General features: G+C 40.1%; 1 protein-coding gene across 2 annotated transcripts in view; it reads right to left on the bottom strand.

Moving 5' to 3' along the window:
* The window catches only part of Itch (itchy E3 ubiquitin protein ligase), a 91,443-nt gene that overhangs the window by 54,443 nt on the left and 16,852 nt on the right, over window positions 1–20,148 (bottom strand). For both annotated transcript variants that reach the window (XM_008762336.4, NM_001005887.2), the window contains exons 3-6: window positions 10,781–10,871; window positions 4,698–4,839; window positions 2,014–2,138; window positions 1,010–1,147 (exon numbers count right to left, since the gene is read on the bottom strand). In XM_008762336.4, coding sequence (XP_008760558.1) covers window positions 1,010–1,147; window positions 2,014–2,138; window positions 4,698–4,839; window positions 10,781–10,850 — 475 coding nt within the window. In that variant the 5' untranslated portion in view covers window positions 10,851–10,871. The remainder of the gene's footprint in view (window positions 1–1,009; window positions 1,148–2,013; window positions 2,139–4,697; window positions 4,840–10,780; window positions 10,872–20,148) is intronic.

The raw sequence follows: 20,148 nt of genomic DNA, 5'->3' as shown, positions 1-20,148 counted from the left end.
CACTCAGACACTGCAGTAGATGGTTTTATGTCCACCGTTGGCAGTGGAGGGATGAATCTACGAGGACATCATGAATACATCATGAATGTATGAATAGCATTCAGGATGTACTTTATCACTCAGTTCAGTAGTCACAGGTCAACTAGGACTCAACTTTTACTCACCTAACTCTAAAAATTCTTAGAAGCTGCAACAAATAGTATTTAATGTGATCAGCATCTTTTCATTATTTGTTTACTTTATTTTGATGCTGGGATTGAATTTAGGGCCTCACACATGCTAGGGAATATTCTACCACTATATTCCTAGACCAATGCCTTTTTAAAAAGAAAATAAACATTTTTTAAAAGAACAGCAATTAACAATAATTTCAAATACCACACTAGCCATTTTTGTCAGAAGAATCACAAAGTAGTAACTGAACTGGAAATGCTGGCCTATATCTGCCTATAATCCCAGCACTTGGAAGGCCGAAGTTAGAAGACAGGAGTCCAAAACTAGCCTAGTACTCCAGTCTAGCAGTACTGGAGAGATGGCTACACAAGCATGAAGACCTGAGTTCAGCTTCCTAACATCCATGTAGAAACCTGGCGACGCAGCACATGCCTCCCAGCACTGAGCAAAAAGGTGGAAGGCAGGTAGATCCAGGACTCTCTGGCTAGACAGCCTAGACAAACTAGATCATCATGAGAAATCCTGTCTCTAAAGAACACAGCAGAGGGGGATGGAGAGAGGACTTGGTGATTAACAAAATATACTGCTCTTGTGAGGGCCAGAGCTAGATTACCAATGTCCCTACTAGGCAGTTTACAATCCCCGTAACTCTAGCTCCAAGAGATTCCAGGGGAACCTATACACATATGACTTAGGCTCACAGACATGCACACACAGACAAACAGACACACACAGAAAGAAAGAGAGAGAAAGAGAGAGAGAGGGAGGGAGGAGGGGGGAGAAGTCTACACTATAATATTGTCTTCAAAGGGGGGGTGAAAAAGTAGCCACTTACCCTCTGAGCATGAAGTTTCACCATTAGTAACAACTTCAGCTTCTACTTGCAGCCCATCAAGACAAACTGACAAATCTCCCATTGTCTCTGTTGGCTCTTTGTCACCTACAAGCTGCAAAGTCATAACTACTTCCTCAACTAAAAAAGAACAAAAATTATGTAAGAAAGATCACTCTTTCCTATGTATAAAGTATTTTACTTAACAAAGGATTAAGGACCTTTGAGACCAGAACATTGCTTCCCCACCCCACCCCCTAGATCACTGCTTTTTAAAGAGAATGAACTTCACCAATATATATATAACATTTACTATGTGTGTGTGTGTACATGTATATGTATATATATTATATGAATCATTTATTTTATTCATCCCAGGATTTTAAGACCATAGTATAAATCAAACCAACATGAAAATAAAGATCATTTAGCAACATAAACTTGAGATCTATTGAATAAAAACATAATTTAATAATGGATTATATATCATAAGACCTAAATAAGGAAAAAAGTCCTTAAAATTATGTCAAGGAGTAGAACAATTCATATTCAAAATATGATATGCTGAGTTATGAATTTATAATTAAAATATTTCTCCTTCATCTGCTTTAAATCTTTTAGTTTTCTATAATTATGTATTAATTTGTAAATATTTATTTACCAAGATAAATATTTACTAAAACAGTAATCTAAAATAAATGACCAAATCAAAGTCAGAACGCTTTAAACAGTTTTAAGATTTTTCTGTCATTGTTTAGAACCACATAAATAATTGTACTTGCTTTGTTTGCTTTAATCTATTTGTGACCACACAGTGTAGCCCTGGCTGGCCTGGAACTCAGAGATCCATGTGCCTCTGCTTCCCAGGGCAATGACAGCATCACCACCAGCAGCTCAGTGACCATTTAAATATAAGACAAACACTGATATGAGTTGTTCCACATTTCTAACATAACAGTTTCTTCCAAAAAAACACAGTATATTTTATGCTATTCTAACATACATACGTTTCATATTGTTTGACTTTAATGTTTCATAAATATCTAATCCAGCAGTTCCCAATAAAACATCAGATTTCAGGGTCTGGTGACTCCACACACGAAAACATAATTTACTCATAGGGGTAACGATACTGAAAGTAAAAAAGGAAAATGTTATTTTCATTAACCATCACAATGAGAGCCTTAATACGTTACAATAAAGCTGTGATGTCTAAACTGTCTTCATTGTACTCTTTTTCTTAAACTCAAAAAAATTATACTTATTTATTTAGTTGGATGTGGGGGTCAGATTATCCTCTATCTTGCAGGAGCGGGTTCTGCCTTCTGCTATGTGCGTCTCAGAGATTAACTCAGGTCACTAGGACTGGAGCAGGCGCCTTCACCTGCAGAGCTACAGCCCAGTCTCTCACTGAGCTTCTTAAAGTCTGCTATTCCTCCAGGTGGTCTATGCTCTCAGATCTCATGAAAACCGTATTTGAGTAAAACTGGACTATAGGAACATCATAGATACACAAACACTGGAAACAAAATAAAACTGCTTAGAAAGCAACAAATTATTAAAGGAGAGGATTTACTGAAACAACACGATATGCCCAAAAAGAATTTTATGTGTTAATTTTAAAATGTCTCTCTCTTTTTTTTTTTTTTTAGAATTCTTTTTTTTTCTTTTTAAGATTTTATTTTATTGTATATGAGCACACTGTTGCTATCTTCAGACACACCAGAAGAGGGCATCAGATCTCATTACAGATGGTTGTGAGCCATCATGTGGTTGCTGGGATTTGAACTCAGGACCTCAGGAAGAGTAGTCAGTGCTCTTAACCACTGAGCCATCTCTCCAGCCCTTAAAATGTCTTTCTTTGCTTTTTTTTTTTAAGTCTTTATGTTATTTATATGAGTACACTGTAGCTGTCTTCGAACACACCAGAAGAGGACATCAGATCTCATTACAGATGGTTGTGAGCCACCATGTGGTTGCTGGGATTTGAACTCAGGACCTCTGGAAGAGCAGTCAGTGCTCTTAACCGCTGAGCCATCTCTCCAGCCCTAAAATGTCTTTCTTAAAATAGTGAATTTACAATCAAATCCTTACATATGTGATAAATTTTACTGAATTTGAGGTATCATCTACACAGTTAGCTTATCAGGTGGGAATTAATACTAAAAGTAATGCTCCTCCGAGACGGGGAGCAAACTGCCAGGGTGGTGCACCTAGGAAGCTAGCTGAAGTTTGGAATACAGTCTACTATTACACACCCAAAGTCCTGCCGGCCATCACTCATGGGAGGAAAGTCGATGTGGAAGCCTGGATAAGACCCAGTCTCAAAACAGAAGCACAGACATCATGCATGGCAAAGGCACACAATAAAGAATGTGCTCTCTGAGAGACATTTCAGTTGTTAAGAGGATTAAACATGCTTCCAAAGGACCAGATGAGTCCAGCACAGGGAAACTGGGCTTCTGGCTTTTTTTGCACATACATATAAGTTAAAAAAAATATTTTAAAAATGAACATAATAAAAACAATGTTATAGAATGAAACATATAGTACAATTGTTTGGTATTAACTTTTTATTATGTAACATTATAAAAATACAACAAAATTGAATGTTGGTTTGCGGGGGCACTATAACTTTTAAAATACATGGTTTCTTTAAATAGAGTTTTGCCATGTAGCAGGTATGTCTAATACCTGATATTCTCCTATCTCAGCCTAAGGAGGGCTGGGATTGTATGCATGCACCATCATACCCAACATTAGATACAGATACAGATACACACAAAACCCTATTTAAGAAAAAAAAAAACAAAACTGCCTGGAGCGGCAGTGCCCGCCTTTAGTCCCAGTACTTGGGCAGCAGAGAGCGATGTCTCTAAGTCAGAGGCCGACCTAGTCCACAGAGGAAGTCCCAGGACCGAGACGGCTGCACAGGAGGACAGCGAGGGCTACACAGGAAAGACTTGTCTCAAAAAGGAAAAAATAACTAAGTGTGAGCCTGGGAGCACACACCTACAGCACCTGCACCCAGGAGGCTTAAGGCAACAGGATAGAGAATTCAGGCTAGTCTGAGCTACACAGCAAGTTCCAAGCAAGGCCTGGACTACACAGTGAGACTCTGTTTCAAAAAAGAACAAAACAAAACCAAAAAAACCAAAAAGGTTTTAAAAAGTGAATTACTATTAACCTGATTCAGCCCACGTGTAAGAAAGGGGCTCCTGGGACTAGAAAGATGGCTAGAGGTAAGAGCACTTGCTCCTTTTTCAGAGGACCTGGTTTCTGTGCCTAGCAGAACATGGTGGCTAACAAACATTTACAACTCCAATTCCAGGGGATCTAATACCTTCCTTTGACCTTCAAGGGTACTATACACATTAGTATAGTCATACATACAGGCAAAACACTCATACACAGAAAATAAGAATAAATCTTGTTTAAAGGCTATTATACTGATATAAATATATCATTCATGTATGAAATTTTTCAAAAATTAAAAACTAAAAATAACAGGACAAACTATTGTAAAAAGCTCTTCCTACTTTTCTTCAGTGGCAACAGTGAAACCATCACCAACTAAACTAAGAAAATGAAGACAGACAGACAGACAGCACTAGACAGAGCAGGAGGGGACGAGTGCGAGGAAGCCAGCGCTTCGGAGTGGCTCCCTGCTCGGTGCCACACTGGGACTTACACTGTGAGGGGCTGCTTCCACTTGGGGCTGTTTGTATTGTTGCATTTTTCTGTCTTCTTTGACTGCCCATCTACTGTGACTTCTACATAAGGACTTGGTCCAAACCAATTCTTTTTATTTTCTTTAAGTTTGGCTGAGATGACTATAAAGAAAAGAGAAAACACTTTAATATTTGAAATAATAGTTTACTCCTTGGTCAATGACATTTCATTAAAGATTAGGCCAGTTATTTTTATTTGGAAGCAGCTATTCCCTAAAATATATCAATTTTGTTTATGATAATTATATTTCTTATATTTTCCTTATATTAGTAAATATATACATATGCACAGGACTTCTACACACCAGACACTCAAATAAGTACCAAGAAACCAGGAGACACCCCCCACAGTCAGTGCCAGGACCATGGGCACGCACGTGCGCGCGCGCACACACACACACACACACAGAGTCAGTGCCAGGACCATGGGCACTACCCTCCCCAGTCAGTACCAGGGCGGACCATGGGCACATCGCCCACACCCCCATGCCTGGCCAAATGAGTTACAGCACAGCTCTCAAGCAGTATGTCATGGAATCGCAAAACATCTAGAAGCCCAGCAAGCATATGCCAGGGGATGGACCCAAATCTCTGACTTCCTACACATCAAGTGGTTTTGAGTTGCGATGCTCATATGTCTTTGTGATGGCATTCAAGTCAGCTGCAGAGTAACTGTCCCTATGATGTCCCACACTCTGAACTGGAGCTTCGTCAGTATTTTAAAATGAGTAGCTGTGATGACTTGCATAAAAAAGTCTCACAGGATGTGACACTGTTAGGAGGTGTGGCTTTGCTAGAGGAAGGGTGTTACTGGGGGTGGCTTTTGAGGTTTCTGAAGTCCAAAATCAGGCCCAGTGTAAGCTTCTTCCTGCTGCCTGTCAATCCAGATAGATAACTCTCAGCTACCTCTCAGGCAACAGGACTGCCTGCATGCCATCATGATTCCTGCCGTGACCATGATGGACTGAACCTCTGAACCTATAAACCAGCCCCAATTACACATTGTCCTTTATAAGAGTTGCCATGGTCAACTGGTATCTCTTCAAAGCAGTAGAAACTCTTACTAAGAGAGTAAAATTTTCGAGAGATGATGGCAAATGCCTTTAATCCCAGCACTTCATAAGCAGAGGCAGGCCAATTTGTTAGCTTGAGGCCAGCCTGGTCTACAGTGAGTTCCAGGACAGGCAAGGCTGCACAAAGAAACCCTGCCTCAAAAAACAAAAAACAAACAAAATATTAAAAACTTGAATACTGTATAAACATGCAACTCAACTCCTACATACACACCCAAGTGAAGAGAAGGCATTCATCCTCACAAAAACTATATAAACGTTCATATCATTATTCATAATAGATTAAAGAGTACAAGTCTAGCAAGATGGCTGCAGAACACAGGTGCTGCTGAGGACTTTAGCTTGATCCGAAGAACCACATGATGGAGGAGAGAACTACTGTCCACTGGCTTCCATATACATGCACATGCACATGCACACTTGCTTGTGCACAAAATGAACACACACACACACACTAAGTAAATATAAAAATATAAAAGCAGAGGGGTTGGAGAGATAGCTCAGCAGTAAGATCACTGACTGCTCTTCCAGAGGTCCTGAGTTCAATTCCCTTCTACAACACAGTGGCTCACAACCATCTGTAATGGGATCCGATGCCCTCTTCTGGTGTATCTGAAGACAGCGACAGTGTACTCATATACATAAAATAAATAAATCTTTAAAAAAAATATACTAAAGCAGAAACAATCCAAGCATCCATCAACTAAAAGAAATGCATAAATAAAATATTGTACATTAAATCAATGGAATTATTGTTTGTCAGTAAAAAGAAATAAAGTACTACTTATACATGCTATAACATGAATAATCCTTAAAAACAGGAATGGTAAAAATGCTGTATATGAGCAATCCAAACCCACAAAAGTGGGTAAGTGAATGCCTAGATTTGTTTACCCAGAGTAAATAGTTTGTAATGCTAATAGACACAGGAATTCTTTCTTGAGAGACAAAAATAATTCTAAAGTTGTTGAACCAGATTTGGGGGACATATGTCTGTAATCTCAGCACTTAGGAGGTGGGAAGCAGGAAGTGTCCTGTTCAAGGTCATTCTTGGCTACATATCATATGTGGCACAATACTAAGCTAGAAGGTCTTGTCTAACAAAACAAAACAGAGAGAAAATAAATAAAAACATGATACATCCAACAGACGTGACACGCAACACATCTACAGAATAGTCTACCCACTACCAAAGACCATACAATCTAAACCATATGATCTACTTAGGAGCCCATGCGAGTTCCTCTGAAACAGACAGAAAACAAATCTCAACAAAGTCAGAAAAGCTGAACGACTCTGTGTATCCTATATTACCACAATGTGATAAAGCTTAAAATAACATCAAATGAATCTCTGGTAATCACAAGAAAAATAGTTGAAAAATGTTGTAAACTATAGATCTGATAAAGGATTCGTGTGTGTGTATGTGTGTGTGTGTGTGTGTGTTTAAAGATTAAACACATTACTGAATGATGGATGAGTCAAAGAAGCTTAGGAAGAAATCTAGAAAGAAATAAAACTTTCCTTGAAATACTTGAAAACGAAAAGACAACAAAACCTCTGGACACATTAAAAGCAGTTCTAAGATGGGATCTTATAGCTCTAAGTACCTATGATAAAAAAAGAAAATGGATCAAAAGGAGCTGGACAAACAGCTCAGAGGATAAGGGCACTGGTTACTCTTCCAGAGGACCCAGGTTCAAATCCCAGCACCCACACGGCAGCTCACCACTATCTATAATTCCCAAGTTCAGGAGTGAAGGCATCTTCACACAGATACACTTAAAGGCAAAACACAAATACACATAAAATAAATATTTTTTAAAAGTGAATCAAAGACCTTTCTGCGAAACCTGAAACACTAAGATGCTGGACGAAAACAAGAGCAGTGCTCTGAAGCTAAAGGTGTGGGGAAGGAGGGCTAAACAGGGCTCCATGTGCTCCAGAATTAGGGCTGACAATTGATGGTGGGGGAGGGAGGTTCTAGTTAGTTCATCTGACTAGAAGTCTTCTGTGCAGCAAAAGAGACAATCAATTGAATTGAGGAAGAAAAATGTTGTCAACTATAGATCTGATAAAGGAGTCGTGTGTGTGTGTGTGTGTGTGTGTGTGTGTGTGTGTGTGTGTGTGTGTGTGTGTGTGTCTGGAACAGCAGTCAGAGCTCTTAACCGCTGAGTCTTGTCTCCAGCCCAAAGGATTAATTCTAATATAAACAAAAAACTCAAACCTATGGGTCTGAACACAAGAGTTCTCAAAAGAAGAAATCAAAATAGCTAAGAAATTCTCTTAAAAGTGTTTAACATCATCAGCAATTTGAGAAATGAAAATTAAAACTACTCTGAGATCTCATCTTTCCCCAGTCAGAACAACTAAGATAGAAAATAATAAACTGACTAACAAATGCTGATGACCAAATTGGCAAAGAATCTTCACTCACTGTTGGTGGAACGGCAAATAGGTGCCACCACTAGGATTATCAGTGTAAAGAATTCACAAAAAGCTAAAAAGTAAATATACCATGCGACCCAGCTACATCAACCCCTGGTGTGCCATAGCCTACTTTCCAGACACTTGCTTAGCCATTTCTACCGTTGCTCCATTCATAATAGCAAGAAAATGGAAACAGTCCCAGTGTTCAACTGACTGACAGATAATGAAATTGCTGTACATTTATACAACAGAATTCCATTCACTGCAAAGAAAAGTGAAACCATGCAATGTGCAGGTCCATGAAGAGAACTAGAAGCCATCATCCTAAGTGAGGCAGCCCTAACCCAGAAAGATGGCAGCTGCATGTTCTCTCTTACTTGTGGATCCTAGCTCTGAATCTTTAGATCTGAGTACATAACCTGGTATAACTGCAGAAGCCAAGAAAGTACAAAGAGATCATGGGACAAAGTAGAAGGAAGTGCTCTAAAGAGGGGAATAGTAAGACATGGGTTCTATGAATGGGAAAATGGGAGAGAAAGGGGGCAACACACTGTAACTAGGAAAAGGGAAGGCAATACAGAGAAAGGGAAGGAAGGAGGAAGGAGGAATAACATTAAGGAGGTTTGAAAAAGTCATAGGGCAACATTTTATGTTCACATATATATCTTATATAATATATATAACTTAGCATTTACACACTGCTTCCCCCTAAGAACATCTAACAAAAACCCCAGTGCTAGACATGGAAAACCTCCCTTTGAGCTGTTGGTCAGGCAAGTCCAAAAAATTCCTAACACAATATAAGCTACTGACATTGCTCTAACTTACCTCTCAGGACTTAGAAGAATTGAGCTAGAACTGACCTAGAAGCCTCTTCCCTGTGGACTACTTTTCATAGCATCCAAAGGTGCTAAGAAGCTGCTAGAGGAGAAAAGCAATCAATAGTCCTACCCAGATTTAAAAGCTATAAACCGTAACAATGACCAGCACAGCAAGGGACCAACACGGGTACACTAGCAACACTTATATCTCAGGGATAATAACAGCTACTTAATTAAACTTAAGGCCCACTCAATTGGAGAGAATTTACAACCTGTGGTTGGTAAGTTCATGGACCCTAGAGGAAAACCTACTCCTACCACTTTCCTAACCGTGTAACTCCTTACTGCTCTCTAAGTACTCACTCATCGTTACACCCATAAGTAGGTGTACTTTTCACTCTTCATCAAAGTGGCTTCTTTTTGCTGCAAGTAGAGACCATCACAGAAATCCCAAACTGGTCAAAATCAAAGAATAATCAAGCACAGAGTAGTTAACCCAAACGGCTACATCTACAGCACAGTCCCTATACCTAAGACTCAGGGAACATTACAAAAGAGAGAACAGAAAGATTTGAAAAGCTAGAAGACTGGACTTCGGCTACAAGACAGTGTCTTCTATATATGACAGGGAAGTTATACCCATGAAATCTCAGCAGTATAGTCACCTAAACAAGATCTGCTCAACAATAGCTCAGGTGACACTACCGTGACTCAGGAGAACTCTCCTAAGACCCACTCCTAGGAAAAACCAAGAGGGGGAAGAGTCAGGGTCAAGCTCCCTGATAGGTTATCCAGCTCCAAGTGGTCAGCCCTAAACACACACTCCACACACACACACACCACACACACAAACACACACACACTCTCTCTCACACATACATACACACAACACAACACACACTCACATACCACACACATACACACACTCACACCCTACATGCTACTGTTTTGTGTGTGTGTGTGTGTGAGTGGTGTGTGTGTGTGTGTGTGTGTGTGTGTGTGTGTGTAACAATAATGACTAAAGAAGAAGTCATACATTTGAGGAGTGAGGAGGAACACAGGAGTTAGAAATGGAGGAAATGATGTAAATGCTATATTCCCATATGAAATTCTCAAAATTAAAAATTTAAAAAGGTAAATAAGTAGTAACTGATCGTAGTGATAATGGATTAATTCTGTTTAATAAATTATTAAATTATATAGTAATGCATAATATAATTCATATATTGAAATATAACAAATTAAAATTATTAATATTAATAACAACAGTAATTGCCTAGATACCAGTTTAATGGAGGAGAATGAATCTATAGGACATCTTAAAATAAAAATGATTTTCCTATACCTTAACATTCCATTCATGTATTCATTCATCAAATACTGACTTAGTGCCTAAAATGTAATAGCCCACTACAGACATCGCTCTTGTAAGATTTTTAAAAAGGGAACTTTTTTATTTTTCTATTCAGATGTATGCATGTGTGTAAGTGAATGCCACATGAGTGCAGGTGTCCTCAGAGACCAGAAGAGGATACTAGGTCCTCTGGAGTTGGGGTTGTAAGGCCCCACGTATGACACAGGTATTGGAAACTAAACCAGGGTCTACTGGAACTGCAGCAAGTGCTCTTAACCTGTGAACCATCTCTCCACTCACCAAGATTATTGTTTTTAATACAGGAGGCAGAGATATAAGATACTGTACCTTTGTAAAAGACTTACCAGTAATCTGAAGTTGAGATTTCATGGTCAGGCTACCCATTGAATCGAGCTGTGGTGCACTGTCAGACATACCATCAATAAGACAGCAAACCTGAAAACAAGATAAATGAAATATTATTAGCATCTCTGGCCTTTCCTAAAGGCTCCATAATAATCAATGGTCTTCACACTGCTCAACACAATTTTCAATTCTAGTATTTATTCTATTATCAGCAAAATTTAAACTTCCTCTTCCCTTGAGTTCCCAAGACACATTTTCTAGGTTTACACTCTTCTGATTATTCTCAGTTTCTTAAAAAAGCCCTCTTGTAGGGGCTGAAGAGATGGGTCTGTGCTTAAGAACAGAACTTAGTGCTCTTATCAGGACCCCAGTTCAGATCCCAGCACCCACAGGAGGGGTCAGAACAATCTGTTTTTCCAGTTCCAGATCTAATACCCTGTTTTTACCTCTTTAGGCACCCATTATACTCGTGGTACACAGACATACATACAGGCAAAACATGAATATACATAAAACAAAATAAAATTTTAAAATGTCCTTGCTCTCTGTTCTTAATACTGGCTTATACTGGCTCAATTCCTGCTCTCTCTATATTCATTCCCTGAGGACACTATCAGGTCATAGAGCTTTAAACTGTTTCTACATAACAACATGACCCAAAAACTAAAGCTCTGGCCCACACCTTACTCCTAAAACCTAAAAAACTTCACTTGGTTATCAAAAAAATGCCCCACACTGAAAATACCCCAAACTGAATATCCTGATAAAATACACCCCATAGTCATCAGTAGTCACCTCGGACACAAGAGAAATGAGATGTGATGTAAGAGCTTCAACTCTTCATAGTATGATGTCACTATCTGATTCACAAAGGAACCTCAGAAACTGTCATTCTGTGTTTACCACCTATTCTCCAATACCCAAAAGCATATTTGCCACAGATCTATGAAAAAATTAAGAAATACATAAGAAGTCAAGGAGCAAAATTCCTTGAGTTCTTAGAATAAGACCAACAGTAGTAGGAAGAAAATCTTGCAATTAAAATTATATTTCTTCCTTTTACTCTCATTACTGCTTCCTTCATATGACTCTTCTTAAACTACTATAATAGCTCAACATTCCACATTCCAAAGCCATACACCAGCTGGACCTAGGCCTCTCTGCACATAGATAGCAGATTTACAGCTTGGTCCTCATGTGGGTCCTGAAGAATTGGAGCTGGGCTGTCCCAAAAGCTGTTGCCTGTATATGGCATACGTTCTTGTAGCTGGCTGCCTTGTCTGGCCTCAGTGGGAGAGGATGTGCCTAGCCTCACAGAGACTTGACGTGCCCTCAGTGAGGAGATAGCCAGGGAGCCTACACTCATCAGAGGAGAAGGGGTGGATGGGGGAAGGATTGTGGGAGAAATGACTGGGAGGGGGCAGTGAGCAGGATGTAAAATGAATAAGTAATAAAATAAAATAAAATAAAATAAAATAAAATAGAGATCAATGGAGGAGCTTAGAGAGATGGCTTGTAGCCAAGAATTCCTGTTGTTCTGACAGAGGATCAGAGTATCTATGTAAGCTGGTTCGTAACTACCTACAACTAACATCTTTTCTGGCCTTTGAGGGCACCCACATGTACATACATGCCACACACACACACACACACACACACACACACACACACACACACACACACACAATCCTTTAAAAAACAAACAAACAAACAAACAAACAAACAGTAGTCAAGATGGCGCAGTAGGTTAAGGCACTTGCTGCCAAGCCTGCCAACTTAAACTTGACCCTGGCACCCACATGGTGGAAGGAAAGAACAGTTCCCACATATTGTCTCTGACTTCTTCATACACACAGTGGAACATGGGTGCCCACACAATCAATCATCAATAAATAAATAAACAAACATAATTAAATAGAATTAAATTAAGAATAGTTTTTAGAAAGTAAAAAATTAAAACCAACTATTGTTAGGTAAGTACTGAAACCTGTCAACCCAAAATACACTCATGGGAATGAGAAGAAAGAAATGTTTGGTACCCTTGGAACTTAGGCACAATTAATGCAGGAAGAAAATATAGAAAGATCTGAACTTGTTAGAAGATTAGGAGCTGTGGTAGACAACCTCCAGCATGAGCCCCAGGAAGCCTTCCTTCAAATGTTTATATAACTCCTCTCCCACAGTGGAATGCTTGCCTTTGTGACCATAAGAATACAGTGTAAAAAAAGGTAAAGTTGTTTCCAAAGCTATATTATAAGACAGTACAGTTCTGCCTTGCTTTCCAGAACTGACTGCTCTGGGAGTAGCCAGCACCGCATCATGAAGAACTCAGGCAGTCCTAAGTAAAACAGAACTAAAGCTTCCCACTAAGCCAGCACCAACTTACCACACACAAGAAAGACAACACGCAAGCAACCTCCAGTCCCTGTCAGCAGAGCTGAAGAGACTTGCAGCCTGAGAAGCCCTGAGGCACAGCAGTCAGTCAAGTTGCTCCTATTTTCTACCCATCAAGTTTTTGAAAATTAACAAGCAGTCATGTAGTAAGTTATACAGCATAGCTATGGAAGCTAGCATTCTTAACAGAAACTGTTCAACCTGAGTCCAATAGTAAGAAATGATATACCCAGAATGTAAAACTCTACAGATCAAAGTGTGAGCATCATGAAACAGATGACATAAGAGGGCTTCTATAAAGTAAAAGCCTTAAGAAACAACCCACTAATTCTGGAAACAAAAATCATAAAAAATTTAAACAGAGAACTAGGATTTCCATGAGTTTGACACCAGCCTAGTCTCTATAGTGAGTTCCGGGTCAGCCAGTGCTACATAGTGAGATTCTGCCTCAAAAAATATTATAAAATTTAACAAAACATGATAATACTATTATACTATTAATAAATTACTATTCTGTAGCAATTTCTTCCAAGATAACACATTGCATCTTAGAGTGAAAATTCAGGAAGCCCCTGAAGCTGGCCGTTCACTAGACCCTGGCCTCCTGAAAGACAGGCAAAAACCACTCTCTAGCCAGCGAAGCTGCCTGGGAAGACTCCCTCCAACCTGCCAAGCTGCACACAAGCTGTGCAGTGAGCTCCGGCTTCCCAGCTTTCCCGTTCTCTTGTCTCCCATGCTGGAATGGGCTTCTGGTTGATGCAGCTGTCTTTGGGTCATTTCTGCTCCTGTGAGTAAGCCTCACCCACATTGTTATAAATAATCCCAATAAAATTCACTGGCCACTAAGTGGACTTCCATGGTGTCTGTACTTTCATCTATGATTGGCTCCATATCTGGGGTGAGTAGATGCTTGTTTACATCTCCCCAAAATAGTGTCACATGATAGTTACATGGGAAAATACTTGTTTTTCTTTCCAGAAATAATACAATAATGGTTTAGGGTAAGATGATAACTATAAGCTTTGTTTATTTTTTTTAAAATGCTTGTCTAATTTCTGTATGTATGTTTGGTGTATACACGTATGTATGTGTATATGTATATATATGTGTGTATGTGTGTGTGTGTATATATATATATATGTAGGTGTATGTATGTGTGGAGATCAGGTGCCTTCCTCTATTACTCTTTGCCTTATTCCTTTGAGACAGGGTCTCTCCCTAAACCTGAAGCTCGTGGGGTTTGGTTTGGTTTGTTTTTTTCAGCTAGGCTAGCAGCCTACCAGTCCCAGTGATCCTGCTACCTCCATCTCCTCACAGTGCTATGTAACGACACCAGATGTCACACAGACGCTGGGATAAAAACTCAGGCCTCACAGATGTGCAACAGGCACTCCTAAGTACCAAACTATCTCTCAACACTATTTTCTGGTTTGCTTGTTTGTTTGTTTGTTTATCTGTTTGTTTTGAGACAAGATCTCACTCTGCAGGTCAGACTGTTCTAGAACTCATTATATAATCCAGGATGCCCTGAAATCCCAACAATCCTCATGCCTAAGTCTCCCAAATACTGGGAGTCCAGGCATGAGCAGTACACAGCACAGTGGCAGAAGAAAAGAGCTTTTCCCTCAATGAGTTAGAAAATGAGAACCAACTCCCAAAAATTATCTTAACCTCTGCCTGTTTCACCCTCTGACCTCTACCTACACACCGTCTCCCCCCACTCTCCTCCCCCCGCCTCTCCCCCCCACACACACACAATGAATTTTTAATTTTTTTTCAAGTCACTCTGAATCTGAGGTATAACTCAGAGGTAGAACACTTGCTTAAGAATCAGTACCACAAAAAAAAATATTGAAAAACTTTTAAAATTAAATAAAAATATCACCTAGGGATGAGAGACTACTGGGAAGCTGGCTCAGCTGACATGCTTACAAGCACAAGGGACCTAAGATCAACTTCCAGTATCATCATAAAAATAGGGAGAGTGACACGGGCAGACAGGAAGACCCTTTGTGTTCACAGACCAGCTGGTGTAGCCAATGGAGGAGCCCCATGTTCAAAAAGAGACCATGACTCAGGAAAGTGGAGATGGAGTGGGGGAACAGCGACATTAACTTCTGGTTTGCACATGCATACGTGCACCTTTACATGTTTATACTGGTGGTGAAACAACTGCCTAGAATGCATAAACCCTTGGGTTTTAAGCCCAGGAACATGCTCAAGATCCAAGAATGAAGAAATTGTGTGTGTGTGTGTGTGTGTGTGTGTGTGTGTGTGTGTGTGTGTGTGTGTGTGTTCGTGCGCCCAACACTGTAATGCCTTCCCAAGATTTATATCCATCCAAAACCTTAAAATGTAACTTTATCTGTTCTCATAGGGTCTTTGTAGACACAATCCAATCCAATCCACGTGGACATAGGGACACACACAGAGTGCAGATGATGTGAAGACACAGAATGGCATCAGAAACAGACACAGATGAGAAAGAATCATACACAGGCCAAGAAACACCAATGATTGTAGGCAACCAGCAAAACCTAGGAAAAGGCATAGAATGAGAATTTTCCCTGCTCTAAGATACTGTCTTAGACTTCTGGACTCTTACCTGAACTGCAAAACATTACCTTTCTATCCCCACAACTTTAGGGTAATTTTGGAGGGAATGTTTGTTCCTGGCTTTACAAGATAAAGTCTCACTCTACAATCCAGGCTGGCCTCAAATTGGCAGCAGTCTTCCTTGCTCCGCCTTCAAAGTCTGGCAGTGCAGAAAGAACCACGCCCAGCTTGTCCTGTGACAGCAGACCTTGGGAACCGACACACCCACATCCTAGGCTGGTGTTTACACAGCATTCCTTTTGTTTTCCTTTTGGCAGACTGTTACACATGTAGTTTAAGCTGGACCCAAAGTGCTAGGATGATATATAATACTGTTTTTAAAATTATTTTAGATTATAATTATATCATTTTCTGGCCCTCTCTCCTTCTTCCCTCCAATCCCTCCCCATGTAACCACTTCCCTTACTCTCAAATTCATGGCCTCTTTAATGAGTTTTGTGTGTGCATGTATGTTCCTACATAAATAGTACAAATATAACAACATTCTCAAAGGGGTCAAAATTGTTAGGGCAGAAGAATGCAAGTGTTTCTTAGGAGGTAAAAATGAGAAGACAGAAATAACTACAGAAGAGGGCCCTTCTTACATGTGTTTGTCAAAATTTGAAAAGCTGTGTACTAAAAAGAGTGAAGATAGTATAATCTTAATAAGGCTGATTCCAACGAAGCAAAACTATACTACAAATTTGTTGAGCAACATTACGCTGTTGCCAAGCATGGTGGCAAACAACTTTAATATCAGCACTTGGGAGGCAGAGGCCAGTGGGTCTCTCTGAGTTCAAGCCCAGGCTGGTCCACACAGCAAATTCCAGGCCAACCAGGGATGCATAGTGAGACACTGTCTAAAACAAACAAAAAGTTGTTAATCTTGTTTCTATAATTAAAAAAAAAAAAAGAAGCCAAGCTGAACTGGAGAGATGGCTCCGCGGCTCAGATCACTTGCTGCTCTTGCAGAAGATCCAGATTCTCTCTCCAGCACCACAGGGCAGTTTGTAAGTTCCTGTAACTCAAGTTCCAAGAGAGCTGATGCCCTCTCCAGGCCTCCATAGGCACAGGCCTGGTGCAGCTGTATTCAAATGCCAAATTCTGTACCCCAAGATCTGGTTGTCCCAAGACAAGTAAATCCTCAAGAACAACAACTTTTGTTGTGCAAACCTTGCTCCCCAAGTTAATTGGTCAATAAAAGCCTATAGCCTGTGATTGGACAGTAGAGAAAGGTGGGACTTGAGAGTCAAGTGAGAGCTCACAAGAAATACCAGAGGAGGAGAAGGGAAGAAAGTAAGAGAGGAAAAGAGAGGAGACAGAGAGGAGACAGAGAGGAGATGAACCATGAGCACGTGGCCAGGAGAAACAGCAAGTAACAAGGGACACTGGCTGGGATATAAATTAACATAGCTCAAAGTCTGCCCAACCTCGGTTTACAGCTTGTAAATAAATACCAGGATTATGTGTCTTTTATATGGGCTTGATAGAATATAAAAATATCATTTACAAAAACTTTTTTTTTCCTGGAGCTGAAGACCGAACCCAGGGCCTTGCACTAGCAAGCGCTCTACCACTGAGCTAAATCCCCAACCCCTACAAAAACTTTTTTTTTTAAAGATTTATTTATTTAATGTATATAAGTACACTGTCACTGTCTTCAGACACACCAGAAGAGGGCATCAGATCCCATTACAGATGGTCGTGAGCCACCATGTGGTTGCCAGGAATTGAACTCAGGACCTCTGGAAGAGCAGTCAGTGCTCTTAACGGATGAGCCATCTCTCCAGTCCACAAAAACTTTTTTAAAAAAATAAAATTACCCTTACCCTGAACATCTTGGGAAGATTTCTCAAAGACTCACTGTTTTTTCCTAGAGTCTCCTTTCTACCCACATCTCCTCAATGCCAGAATAACTTATGTCTCCCAATGTCCTTTTCATTTTACAATCCAGCTTTACCTCTTCTACCTGCTCCTCTTTGACACTGAGTTGTTTTGAAAGTTTACTTTTATTTTTCTTCATGTGCATGTGTGTTTGTGTGAGTATATGCCAGGTGTGTGGGGATACTAGTGGAAACCCAAGGAGGGTGTAGGATCCCCAGGAGCTGGAGTTACTGTGGTTGTGAGCTGCTAGCCAGGGTAATAGAAACTGACCTGGAGAAGCACTCTGAACTACTGAGCCACTGCTCTGTTCCTAACACTGAGCCTTTTTTAAAATAAGGTATTTATTTTTATTTCTGAGTATTTTACCTTCGTGTACATATATACATTTCATGCATGCCTGGTGCCCACAATAGTCAGAAGAGGGTACCAAATCCCCAGGAACCAGAGTCACAGAAGGTCACATGTTGTTATGTGGGTGCTGGGAACTGAACCTGGGTCCTCCGCAAGAGCTCCTGACCACTGAGCCGTCTCTCCAAACACCTATAATATTGACTTTTTAAGCCAAATTTTAGCTGTGCTTCCGTCTTGTAGATCTAAAATTCGTGAGATACACAGATGGATGCCTCTGCATGACTTTCCTATGGGTGGGGGATGACGCTTTACATATAATTTCTTTTTAAGACAGGTCTCGGGCATTTAGTCTTGACTTATCTCAAGCTAAAAAGCCTCCTAAGTACAGAGTGGCATGTGTGATTTTTTTTTAAGCCTTCACAATCAACTATAATAGTTGAAAATGTACAATTTCACCTAGTAAATGACTGTGCTATAATCAATGAAAGTATCAGTTTGAATCTAACTCTATCCTATTGCCTATGAGTTTGTCAATTACAATCTTCATGTAGGGTTAATTCTTAACACTGCCTATCATTTTAGAAACATCCATTATTTAAGACTTGTCAATCATCTTGTCCTGCCTACAAGATGGGCAGGGATAAAGTTGAAGCAGAGACTGAGGGAATGGTTAACTGGCCCAACCTGCGATCCATCCCATGGAACCCCTGACATGAACGATACTTTGCTATGCTTGCAGACAGGATCCTAACATCACTGTCTCTATTTCCAGCAGTGGATGGAAATAGATACAGAGTCCCACAACCAAACATCAGCTGGAGCTCAGGAAGCCTTGTGGAAGAGTTGGGGATGGAATTGAGAGAGCTAGAGGGGCCAAGGACACCACAAGAAGACCTGCAGAGTCAACTAACCTGGGTCCATGGGGGTTCACAGAGACTGAACCACCAACCAAACAACATGCAGGGGCTGGACCTAGCCTCCCCCCAACATTTATAGCTGATATGCAGTTTGGTCTTCATGTGGGTCCCCTAACAATTGGGGGACAGGGGAGGCTGTCTCTGATGCTGTAGCCTGTCATCGGATCCCTTCCCTTACCTGGACTGCCTGGTTGAGCCTTAGTGGGAGAGGAGGTGCTCAGTCTTGCTGGTACTAGATGTCCCAGGGTGGGGTGGTACCCAAGCGGGGGGCTTCCCCTTCTCTGAGGAGGAAATGGGGGAGGGACTTGGAAGGGTGGGACTGAGAGGAAAAGAAGGAGGGATATTTGAGTGGGATGTAATATAAATAAAAAATCAATTGTGGAAAGAAAAAGATACTTCCTATCATTTGAGAGAAACACTTATTATTTGTGATACACAGAATGCCTATTGTAAAAGTAAGGGCTACAATAAAGCCAGAGGTAAAACTAATTTAATATCTTCCTGTAAGGCAAAGAAAAGAAAAATGCAGAAAATAGACAATATCTTGTCATATAAGCATGTTTATCACCTTATTTTAAATATGCCTTCTATTTCTAGACAATTAAGATACTTGGTTTATTTTCAAAAATAAACATTCAACATAATTTATTTATAGACTTCAATCTACTTTTAAGTTTTAAATAATTAAATGGAAGCCTGTATTTTCTTAATCAAAGGTACCAAAAAGACACGTTGGTTTGCATCTTTTCGCCAGAAAAAGAAGGGAGTAAACTCAAACCCACTCAAGTAGGGAGGTGAAAGGTAAACCATTTTCTTTTCCCACAACAATGTAACCTTGGCTCTGATCTTAAATCACTGGGATCCTTTTTGCCATTCCCAATGAAATATCAGCATAGTTCCTAAAGCATATGTTACAAAACAGAGAAACAGGGAGCTGCAACTTTCAAGGTTCAATAATAGAGGAATAAAAGCTGATAGTGGCAGTAGTGTCTAACACTTAACATTAATTTGGTGATTCAAACTCTTTGATAATTTGAATGTAAAATGCCCCCACAGGCTGTGTGTTTAAACACTTGGTCCCCAGATCATAGCACTGTTTGGGAAAATTGTAGGGCATCTGCCGTCAAGACCTTGCTGGGAGAAGGCTTCAGTGGAGGGGAGAACCCTGGAATATAATAGCTCACTATCCTTTCAGCTCCCTCTTTACTTCCTAAGAGCCAAAGCCC

Source organism: Rattus norvegicus, chromosome 3 (assembly GCF_036323735.1).
Source record: "Rattus norvegicus strain BN/NHsdMcwi chromosome 3, GRCr8, whole genome shotgun sequence".
In the NCBI taxonomy this organism is placed as follows: Eukaryota; Metazoa; Chordata; class Mammalia; order Rodentia; family Muridae; genus Rattus; species Rattus norvegicus.
The sequence above is the reverse complement of the archived record's forward strand: the minus strand, read 5'-3'. Positions and strand labels throughout refer to the sequence as shown.